This window comes from Odocoileus virginianus, chromosome 9 (assembly GCF_023699985.2).
Source record: "Odocoileus virginianus isolate 20LAN1187 ecotype Illinois chromosome 9, Ovbor_1.2, whole genome shotgun sequence".
Lineage (NCBI taxonomy): Eukaryota > Metazoa > Chordata > Mammalia > Artiodactyla > Cervidae > Odocoileus > Odocoileus virginianus.
In genome coordinates, this window is record NC_069682.1 from 48,870,468 (window position 1) to 48,882,633 (window position 12,166).

Below are 12,166 nucleotides of genomic sequence, written 5' to 3' on the forward strand. Positions count from 1 at the left end.
AGCATTAAATGTCCTACTTTTATGGGAGGGAAATGAAACTTGTTTAGGGTATATTGCTTATCTTAAGGTTAAAAATTTTGCTAACTGTCTTTTAAATGTTGAGTTTCTCTTAAGACATTAAGAATTTTATTTGTAATTAAGAAAGTAGAGAGTAGTAAAATTTACCACTTTAAAACCAAGAAACTATTAGAGTAATTAATTTTCTAATTATTTGTACATCTCACCAGCAAAACAGGGATTTGGACATGTTCATCAATGCCTCCAAAAACTTCAACCTCAACATCACCTGGGCTGCCAGCTTCTCAGGTAAAGACACACCTAGAGAAGACCTTCTAAGTGGAGATAATTGATTGAGAAAGAGTTGAGAAAAAAGGAGCTGTGGAGACAGACAGATGGATTTGAAACCCTAACCCTTTGCTACTTATTAGCTGGAAGACCTTGAGCAAGCATCTAAAACCTATCTCTAGACCCATAGGATTTTTCATCTTAAAAAGAAAGTAATAATACTTACCTCCTATAGTTGTGTAGATTAAATTCAGCTATGCCTGTCAGTGCCTGCCATGGTATCAAGACCAGTACGTGCTCACTACCTCACCTGGCTAACACCATTAATACCATCGCTACAGCCGCTCTTCTGGCACTGCCATCATCATCATCCATGTTTCAGAAGTGAAAAATGCAACATTTTTAATAGAATGAGATTTTAGTGGGTACAGAGAAAAATGTGCTTTGGAAATTAAATAAAGCTTTATGAGCAAAGCTTTTGCTGTCTTGTTTACCTTACTATGATTTACTAAAGAAGATCTGCTGGGCAGAAAATCTACTAAAGAAAGAAAAGGTGGCCTTGATATAGTAGTTAAGAAGTAGCTCAGTGGACCTGGATTTGAATTCTGCCTGTTACTTCAACTATGATTTTTGAGTCAGTTTCCTCAGGTATGAAATAGGATAATGAAAACACCCAGCCATGTAGAATATCCTGAGGATTAAATGAGATAATAAATGAAGTACTCAGGGTATGTAGTGCTAGAAACTACATACAATTCCATTCTCATCAAATGGAAATTATGTTTCATCATCATTACTGTCACAGTACTATCTTTTGGTCAAAATATGACCAGTTAGACTGAAACAAAATAAAAACATTGCTTTGTACATCAGTTTGTGTTTATCATGTCAGAGTCTTTGTTTGGAGAAACTTAGCAGCCTTGAGCATGTGATTGATTTCCAATGACAGTGGGACTCCAGCCATGGGAAAAGCCTGTTTCATGAGTCTTTATAGACGCTGGAATTCCTGGCAGAGGGACAATATTGAATGTTGAAGGACTGCTTGGGAATAGGATGAGGTTATATCAGGCCAGGGGGATTTAAAGGCAGTTGTAATTGGTAGCAGAAGGGACTGAGTGACCTCTAAAAACTCCCTGCTAGTGTTGAGACTTAAGGTCACTGCTAGTTAGGAAGTGATGGCTGAATCTGTGTCCCTTGTATGGGGGATCTGGAGCACTGCCAAACAGGTTTAAGGGGGTAAATTCAAAGCAGGTGAAGTGGGCAGAGTGAATGCCATTGCTTCAAAGTTACTGCAGCCTGTTTCTGTGGGAGAAGGTGTAGGGGTTCCTAGTAAAACCATTTGGGTTGAGGGCACAGGCTTGTGTATCAGCCTACCCAGCTTCAAATCCAAACCCTTCCTAGCTGTGTGATCTGAATCAGCTTCTTAATTTTCCTGAACCTAAGTTTTCTAATGTGTAAATGAGGAGGATAGTAATTGTTAGAATTAAATGAGATTGAGTTGTTAAGTGCTATTTCTGGAACACAGTGTTTAATAAATTCTAACTATTATCATTAGTTGAGGGCAGATTCTGCTCCCCCCCGCAAAAAAAAAAAATCTCTTTATTTAATTCTATTCTTCTTAACAGCTGGAACCCAAGCTGGAGAAGAGATGCCTGTTGTTTCAAAAACCAACATTAAGGAGTACAAAGATAGTTTCTCTAATGAGAAGTTTGATTTTCGCAACCACCCAAATATCACTTTCTTTGTTTATGTCAGTAATTTCACCTGGCCCATCAAAATTCAGGTAAGAAGTGCTTTTACATCTTACAAAGATGGTGAAATCTCTGTAGTGGAGACTTAATTCACTAATGTGTAACTTACTGTAAATGAGATGTACAATATTAATACTGCTTTGCCTTTGTGATACCTGTGATAAAGGAATGCTGAGCACAGACCATAAAGAAGACTGTAGTGGGGCTAGCTTAAATCACTTATGAACGAAATTTATAAGCACTTTTGAAAGCAAGCTGGTGTATAACAGATTTGGTAATTACACCTGTATTCATTTCTTCATTGAGGACTTGCCACTTAAAAGCCTGTAGAGCTACACAAAGAGCTTCAATTCTGGAATGAGTAAGGTGGCTATAAGTGAAGCAAACAAATATAACCAGTGAAAGCTGAAGTGTGGAAATCGCCATATGAAAAAAACCCCAAATACTCTTGGAGTTTAAAGGAGGATAGGATGGAGGGTAATGGGGACACAGTGTGTGACAGTGTTTAAGGTCACCGTAAGAGTTTAGGTCTATAGTCAGACAGATGCAGGTTTGAGTCCTGGCTTGTTCCTGTAGCATCTCCATGTCAGATTCTTTGTATTGTGACCTGAAAGGGTAGGTCTGAGGGTTCTTGTTGGCTGCCGCAGCCACTGCTGCTACCAGCCTGCTCCTTTCTCTGTTCCCAGGGGTCTAGTGCACTCCTGGCCCCATTTGTGCTCTTTATAACCATGTGCCATTGTGTCTTTGGGACCTTGCCTTAGTGCTTTGTGGTTTAACCCCTTTCCTTTTGGGGAAAGGTGGAATTTGGGAAGGGTGAACTTTGAACAGTTGGTTTACCTTCAGCTGAGCAAGTGTGGTCGCCGGACTGGGGCTGAGGATACTTGCCGAGTCTCAGTGGCACTGTCTAATGAAGGAAGTCTGCACTAATCACTTGGGATGGGCTTGAAATCTAGTTCCAGTGGGTGTGTGTTCACGCCTTGAGACTAACTAAAGAACAGTCAGTCACTCTTTTCCTTTCTGGAGGGTGGGGGACAGGCTCAGCATCATAATGTTACTCACCACTCTCTTTTCTCTTCCCATCTAGGTGATCTATATATTTACCCTCTGATCTACTTTTTCCTTTGTTCTGTCACACCGTCTGCTTCCCTTTCCAGTTAGCCTTCTTATAAACTTTGACCACACTCCCTGTTTCTGTTTCCTCACATCCACTCACGCATCAGTCCAACTTCTTCCTTCACCACATCCTGAAGTTACCTGTCACGGTGGGCTCCAGTGACTGAGTTCTTTAGTCCCCTTTTCCTTCTCATTGCATAATTTGAGTCACTATCCTTCTTGCCTTCCTGGTCCCTTTCCTTGCCTCATTCTCTGGTCTGTCTTTTTAAGGAATCTTTTAAAAAAATTAGGGCTGTCTGGGATTCAGGTCATGGTTCTCCTCTGTCTTTATCGCACGCATGAGACTCGCTGTACCACCTCTGTACTGGTAATTCTCAGTACGCTGTCTTCAGCCCTGCTATACTTGAACACCAGACAAGTGTTCTGGGTTGATGCCTAGACATTTCTACCTGGCCACTCATAAGCTCCCTGTGCTCGGGGAGTCATTCTGTTCTCTTAGCCCCAAACCCTGTGCTTCGTTCTAGGGAATGGCACTACCATTTGTCCTATTGCATAAACCATGACCCTGGAAGTTATTTGCATTCCTGGAATAAACCTGACTTGCAATGATATATTGTTTTTTTACTTTATGCATTGCTGGACTCAGTTTGCTAATACTTTGATTTGAATTTTGTATCTGTCTCAGTAAGAAAGTCCATAATTTTCCTTTCCTGTCTTTGTTATAGTTATTAAACTAGCCTTTAATTATAAGTTGAGAAAGACAAAATTATTAGTTGAGAAGTTAACTCTCTCATTTGTGGAAAAAATTATATAACTTTAGAATTGTATGCGATCTGTCTTGTGAAACCATTTGATTCTGGTGTTTTATTTGTGGAGTTTGTTTTCTAACTGCTGATTCCAGTAGTTACAGGATATTTTGGATACTCTATCTGCATCCATTAAGATAATTTTTCTAGATATTAAATTATTTCATGTATTTTCAAATTTTCTGACACAAAGTTGTTCATACCCTCCTCTCTTCCTATCTTTGCAGCATCTGTGCTTACTGAATCATATGCTTAAAATTGGTTGAAGTCATATTAATAAATTTTATCTTAATATTTACCCCAATTTTTTAAAGTTTAAAAATAAGTTTTTTTCTGTAGACATTGACAAGCTTATTCTAATGTTTCTATGAAAAGCAAAGATTCTAAAATAGCTTTAACAGTTTTGAAAAGAGGCATAAAGTGGGAAGAATTACTATATGAAATATTAATAAGGCTTTCTATTTAGCTACAGTAATCAAGACATTGTGGTTATTATTGTAGGAATAGACACGTAGATCAGTAGAACAGAATAAAGAACCCAGAAATAGAACTGCCTAAATACATCCAACTGATTTTTGACAGGTGCAGTCAGTTCAGTGGAAGGACAGCCTTTTCAACAAAAAGCTACTAGAACAGTTGGACAGTCATAGACAAGTAAATGAACTTTGACCTAAACCTTACATCTTATACAAAAATTAATTCAGTGTGGATAACAGATATAAGTGTAAAATGTAGAACTATGAAACTTTTAGGGGGGAAAAAAGGAGAACATCTCCATATCCTAAAACTAGGCAAAAGATTTTCATATTTGACAACAAAAACATGACCTATGAAAAAAAAAATTGCTCACATCAAAAGCACAAGCTTTGCTTTGTGAAAGACCTTGGTAGGAGGATGAAAAACAAGCTATATACTGTGAGAAAATATTTGCAAAAGATATTATTGACAGAGGACTTGTATCTAGAAGATAAGATGAATTCTCAAAATGCAACATTAAAAAGCAGTCCAGTCAGAAAATGGACAAAAGACATGGAGACATTTTATCAAAGAAGATGTAAATATGGTAGATAACAACATGAAAGATGTTCAGCTTTAAAAGCTGTTCAAGAAATACAAATGAAAGCCAAGAAGGGGAGTTCTCTGGTGGTCCAGTAGTTAGGACTCCACACTTCCACTGGCTGAGGCCCCAAGCTTCAATCCCTAGTTGAAGAACAAAGATCCCACAAGCCACACGGTGTGGCAAAAAAAAAGCAAACCACATCCCACAATTAGAATGAGATATTACTTCACACCTATCAAGTGGCTAAAATTTAAAACAGTAATAACACCAGATGTTAGAATTCAGAGAAATTAGATCATGCATACATTGCTGGTAAGATGGTACAGCCACTCTGGAAAATATCAGTAGTTCAGTGTTTTTCTTATAAAACTAAATTCGCACTTACTATACTTAACCCAGCAATTGTATCCCTGGGCATTTATCCCAGAGAAACAAAAACTGATGTTCATACAGACACTCGTAGAGCAATATTTTGCAGCTTTATTCATAATAGCCCCAAACTGAAAGCAACCCAGGTATTCTTCAACAGGTGAATGATTAAATGAACTGTACTACATACATATCATGGAATAATATTCAAGAATAAAAAGAAACAAACTGTTGATAAAACAGCTTGTATGAATCTGAGGAAATTGTGCTGAGTAGGAAAAATATCTGAAAAATTTACATGCTGCATGATTCCAATTATATAACATTTGAACATAAAAATTTTAGACCAAAAAAAAAGTCACCTACTGATGCTTCAACTTTCTTTGACTTCTGGACCTTTTTTTCAAAGGGCTTATCAGATGAGATCAGACCCACTCACACTCCAGAGGAGAGGACTGTACAGGGTATGCACATCAGTGTAGTAGACATCTTAGGAGCCATATTAAAATTCTCTCTGCCATTGGCTATATTTGGCGTGGGGCTAGCAGGGTTAGGCTGTTTCTCTGATCCTAGGGAATATGAGCTCTAGGCTCTACTTAGTACAGTTGCATTTTGATAACATCTGCTAACACTGCCAAGTTATAGAGCACATACAATTGTAAAATATTTTATTTTTAAATATAGTTTATTGACTTGTTTTAAGTTGAAGTTGTTTCTATACTGATATATCTTGTTATATTCTAAATCTGATTGAACTTCAAGCTTTGTTTCTTATAGTTGAAAAATTATTGTATTTTTTTAAGAGTCTTAATATTTTTTAAGATTCTTAGTGACAGTCGACTTATGTTGCTGATATTTTTTCCCATTTGGAAAGAGGGCTCTGGGCATATAAACAGGCTTTTGTGCTGGAGATAGCTGTGCTGTTGCCAATGCCGAGTTCTAGTTGTTTTTTTTCCTCCCAGTGCCCAGTTGCTCCACCCTCTGAAAGTCACTGAAATGGTCATTTCCTTCTAGAGGGATCTCTTCCCCACACTCACTTTTTTTAAGTACTCATTTCAAGTTAAAGACTCAAAGAAATATTGGTTTCCTGCCTGATTTTTTGGTCGTCTTCACCTGAACTGGATCACTCATTTGAATAAGATCCACTTATGAAAGCTGCATTCAGGAGCACTTCGGAAAATAAATGATGGCATGTTCACCATTTAGTTTGTCAGGCTTTCCTTGAGAAACAGGTAAGTTCTTTTGAAAATATATCTTTTTGCTCTTTGGTACAAAAAGCTGCAGTTTTCACAAGCAATGTGACTGGACCTTTGGTGTCTTTATACAAGAACCTGATCAGTGCTGGTTCTCTCCACACTGGGGAGTGTATCTGGTGTGTGCTGAGTGGAGGACTGAGCTTGTATCTTCCTGGGCAGATGTGAGCCTGTTCTCAACAGAGGGGCTGTACCTTTCTTTATTGCTTTATTTTCCTCAGTTTTAGCCTTTTTAGGTGTTTTTAGCTTTTAAATACACCCTTGAAGACTGTACAGATTTAGTTAAAATGTAGAGGCTTATTTAAGGAAGAGAATAGGGAAATGTATAAATGGTACAGTGTAAGCCATTCAGTTCAATTTCTGTATGACTTTCAATGCAGAAAAAAGCCTTTTTTCTTTTTTTGTCTTTGATTTTCATTATTTAAAGCAAAGTGAGGCAGTTTATTTCTCTACTCAGCAACTTGTGTAAATATTAGTGCTTTAAAAATGGTAATGGTAAACTCAAATTCTTTCACTTTGAACTGATCCCAGAATTCTTTTCCATAATTAGGAACAGATCAAAACCTACAACTGCTAACCAAAGGAGTTTGAAACTAACTATAAAAATCCTTGTAGATTCCGTTTAAAATTTTTTAAAAACCACCCAGACTGAAAAGGCCTGTGTGTCAGAGGGTTGTGGGTATGTTGGGTCAGTTGTGCCTAGTTTCTGGTTGGTTGCTCTTGAAAGTTAGTGCCCCTTACTTAGCCCTTGCTTTCTGAAAGTGATTCTAGGTGTTCCCCGAGTCAGCAAGATTCACCTCTTCAGCCACGGCTATAGTTTGGGAGGGTAGGTATTCAGGATGGAGGATGCACAGACAGACATTATGTGTGAGGTGGGAAGGTGGGCGGTGGCACTGAGATTCTGGCTTGTTACTGGCTCTGCAACAGAGGTTGTTATTGAAAGTGGAACTAATATTAAAGTTCTCTCCATGCTGGGTGTTTCAGTTGCTAGTTTATGTAAGAGGCTAGTGTTCACAAGTGAAGGCAACACAGAATTTATATTGAGAACTGGGCACTCATTTAGATGTTAGAGTTATGTTTATGGGTGCTAATAGGATTGCTACACTAAGCAAAGGTTGTATGAAACTTTTGTTGACTCAGATATATTTTTTTTTTAGTAGCAGCTTTATTGAGATGTAAGTCACATACCATACAATTCACCCATTTAAAGTGCACAATTTAGTGGGTTTTAGTATATTCACAGAATATTTTAGAATCTTTTCATCACCCTGAAAAGAAACCCCATACCCAGATGCAGTCCCTTCCCATTTCCTCCTCTAGCCCCTGGCAACCACCAGTCAGTTTTCTTTCTCTGCAGATTTGCCTGTTTTGGGCATTTCATAGAAATTGAATCATGTAATAGGTGGTCCTTTGTGGCTGGGCTTTTCGACTTAGCATAGTGTTTTCAAAGTGCAACCATATTTAGTGTTTTAGTACTTCATTCCTTTTTAAGACTGAATAGTATTCTTTTGTATGGATAAACCACACTTTTTGTTTAGCTATTCATCTGTTGATGGATACTTGGGCTGTTTTCACTCTTTAGCTCTTATGAATAGTCAGATACATGTCTAAAATTCATATTTATTGTATAATGATAATATATACACATAGCTCCTGGTGTTACATATCTGTATCTTAAGGATTTTAAGAATTATAAAGCCATGAAATACATTTAGAACTAAACTACTTAAAGTATAAATCTGGACTTCCCTGGCGGTCTAGGGATTAAGACTCCACGTTCCCAGTGGAAAGGGCATGCGTTCAATCCTCGTCAGAGAACTAAGATCCCACATGCTGCACAGCGCAGCCAAAAAAGAAAATAAAGTGTAAATCTTTCTTAATTTGTCTTTTAAACTTCTTATCCTACCTCATGGTTTTCATCATGATCATTGTTATTCCTTCTTCTGAAAAGTCTCCTCTCTTCTGCTTTTCAGCTTTGACTGTTTCTTCTCAGTTCTTCAGTGCCATTGTTCCCTTGGGTTTCCTCTGGGCCCTTTTCCCCTGGACAGCCCCATCCACACCATCTGTGAACACCACCTATGGCTGAGATGGGTAGATCTTTTTCTAGCAGACCTCTCTTTTGTGATCTCCATAGCTAAGACCCACTAGCCTGCCTTTAACATCAACTCACTTAGCTCACCTTCTGACCCAGAGAGGCAGCCATGAGTGGAAAGCAGGAGCGATACTGGGAGGCAAAGTGTGCCCCCATGCTCCTGGATACCCTGGGAGAAGAAGGGAGTGCTCTGTGGTGCCCAAGTCTGCATGAAGTCCTAAGGAACATGTTAGTACTAGTTCAGGGTGGGGGAGGGATATGTTCAGTCACTTTCCAGGACTACTAGGACTTGAGCAGAGCCGAAGTAACAGTTTTGTGAGCAAGGAGCTGGAGAGAAGGGCAGGCAGAAACTGTCATGAGGCTGGGGCATATCCCGTAGCAGCTTCCTTTCCTCATCTGTGCCTCCACAGCCATGGATGTGTCTGTTTTTTCACTCTACAGAGATTTCCGTAAGGGCAAGGGCTTTTTTATATTCCTGTGTCCTCACACTCCATAAATGTGCACTAGATGAAAGCATCATTGTAGATGAGAGCTTTATGCTCAGGATCAGAACCTTGGGGTTTTGGCAACTTTTGTAACATTTATATAGGTAATGGAAGCTATTTTCTGGTATTGTCTGCATAATTGTTGACTAGTGCTAAAGAGCCAGCAGGGATTAGAGACCAAGAATTTGTCATCCCAATCTACACAGTATGGTGTTAGAGGATTGAATTGTTCTAGTTTGGAATTTTGTCAGACTCTCAAAAGAGTGGAGAAGTAGAAGAAAAGAGAAAGATGAGGACACAAACATTCCTAATTTTACAAAGAGAGTAAGTTAAGAAATACTACCTGTATTGAAATACTTAAGAATGAAATGATAGGATATCTGGGATGTGCCTCAAAATAATCTTGGGGAAGTAGGTAGAGTATGGATAAAATAAGATTGTCCATGAGCTGTAAATATTAACGCTGAGTGATAAGCACTTGAGGTTCATTATACTATTCTCTCTGCCTGTTAAAAGCTTTAAAATATTCCACAATAAAATGATTTTTAGAGATAATACAGATGATTGAATAAGAATTAAAGGTCCAAGTACATTATTTAACCTCCCAAAAGTAGCTGCAGGATTATGCCTCGGCTGGGACATATCTCAGAACTGACCTTCTGTTCTCCTTTTCATTCTTTTCAGGAAGCACACAACACTGTATTAGAGTTTTACCAGTTATTAGCCACTATTGGGCAGTTTTAGAACAATCAGAGGGCAGGAGGAAAACCTCCTCTTCCTCCTCCCAGCATATTTCCATCTTGGTGAAAATGGCAAAGGGAGCTTCACCCAAGAGCTACTGACCTCCCCTCCCCACCCAGCCCCCAAGCAGGAGTGCCTTCCAGTGAGCCTTCGAGGTTTGGGAAGCCGCTTTCCAGTGGGCCATGGCTTTATTGCCTTCTGCTCCTACAGCCTTTTGTGGGTAAAAGACATATCCTCTCCCTGTATCCAAGGGTATTATATCCATTTCCTGTCTGTTTTGGCATCTTTTCATCACTATCACCCTCAGGATAATAACATAGAAATTATAACAGAAGCAGCAAAAACAGTGATATAACTCTACTAGGGGTTTGGGGAGTAGAGAGTGATGGCTAATATAGCAGGAAGTTAGTTAGTGATGCCTAAAGTAACTAAATCAGGAAATAACAATTTTAAAAAAGCAAAAAACAACTTATTACTGCTAAAAAGGTAAACCACTCCCCCTCCACCCGCTGCCAGAAGAACTGAAAAGAAATCTAATTAAAGGAGAGGGCCTCTGGAGAGAAGTCTTAAGAAGAGGAGGGAGTGGGCAGGAATCAATCATGTATATTTAGTTATTAATGTTCTTGAGGTTCTTTTGGTTTTTTAGTTGAAGCATGTGTGATCTAGTTTCCTAACCAGGGATGGAACCTGGGCCCCCTGCATTGGGAACACAGAATCTTAACATCTGGACCACCAGAGAAGCCCCCTTAGTGGTTTTTAATTACTGATGAACACAGTAAAATAAATACAGATTCTGGAGAGTGGTAAAAATGAATGGCTGGAAGGAAATTTGAGGAAGAGAGCCCAGAGGTTGGCAGTGGACAGATGGTGAGTGTTAGCATGCATGTCAGGAATGAGCGGGTTGGTGGCGTTACCCAGTCTTGAGGCTCTGACCAAAGCTTAGGTATGTATACAGTTTCTGTGCCTACGCAAACCAGCATTAGGTTGGTGGTGTGTGAAGCCAGGTCAGAAGACTGGATCACTGGGATCCAGTCCAGGGCCTATGTTCTCAACATAGAGTTCCATATAGAACTTAGGTTTAAAAAAAAACTCACAGTGGTGGCAGCACTAGACTCAAGTTAGAATAAGCTCAGCCGATGGTCATAGAATCTTCCATCCTTGGCATAGGTGAGGCCTGACTGGAAAGCTGTTTGTAAACAGGCCTAAGTTCTTATGGGAGCAGTCAGGCCTCTCCTGGCTTTGCAGTGTTCATAGTTACATGGCAAGACTGACATGATCCAACCAGGAGCCAGAGGGACACCATGACCGTTTAAACCCTCTCTGGCCCTAATGTCAGGTCTTCAGCGTCTGCAGAGCCTGGCCTTTCGGGGAGAGCTGAGGAGCGGATGGGCCACAGTCTGGAAGGGCTCCCTGACCAGGTGGAGCTGGGCCCTAGTGGAGCTGCTGGCCTCAGGGGATAAGGAAGCAGCCCACAGAGGTTCTGCCATGTGCATATAAACTCTGGGTTTTCTTACAGCCTGATGAGTGCTACCTTGGAGCTAGAAAACTTACCTCACAGGGTAGCCGGCTATCCATTCCCATCCTCTCCCTGACTTAAATGCTAGTAACAGTGAAGATTGTTTTTGGTGGAGAAGATAAAGACAAATTAGAGGTTCTTCCCTGTCTCTTTTCAAACCTTCTGTACTAAACAGTGATTTTTCCCTATTCATTCTTTTTTTTTTTTTATTCCCTGCAGTTTATTTATTTATTTTTTCATTTATTTTTATTAGTTGGAGGCTAATTACTTTACACTATTCATTCATTTAAACCTGCTTTGTAGATTGTATGTTGCTGTTCAGTCTCCAAGTTGCGTCTGGCACTTTGCAACCCCATGGACTGCAGCACCCCAGGCTTCCCCATCCCTCAGCATCTCCCAGAGTTTGCCCAAGTTCATGTCCATTGAATCGGTGATGCCATCAAACCATCTCATGCTCTGTCACCCTTTTCTCCTTTTGCCTTCAATCTTTCCCAGCATCAGGGTCTTTTCCAATGAGTCAGCTCTTTCCATCAAGTGGCCAAAGTATTAGAGCTTCAGGTTCAGCATCAGTCCTTCCAATGAGTATTCAAGGTTGATTTCCTTTAAGATTGACTGGTTTGATCTCCTTGCTGTCCAAGGGATCTTGGACAAGAGTCTTCACCAGCACCACAGTTCGAAAACATCAATTCTTTGGC

At 39.6% G+C, this 12,166-nt stretch overlaps 1 protein-coding gene across 3 annotated transcripts in view; it reads left to right on the forward strand.

Annotated features, from left to right (window-relative positions):
- The window catches only part of ATRN (attractin), a 180,632-nt gene that overhangs the window by 123,714 nt on the left and 44,752 nt on the right, over positions 1–12,166 (forward strand). For all 3 annotated transcript variants that reach the window (XM_070472354.1, XM_020877059.2, XM_020877060.2), the window contains exons 23-24: positions 228–306; positions 1,911–2,068. In XM_070472354.1, coding sequence (XP_070328455.1) covers positions 228–306; positions 1,911–2,068 — 237 coding nt within the window. The remainder of the gene's footprint in view (positions 1–227; positions 307–1,910; positions 2,069–12,166) is intronic.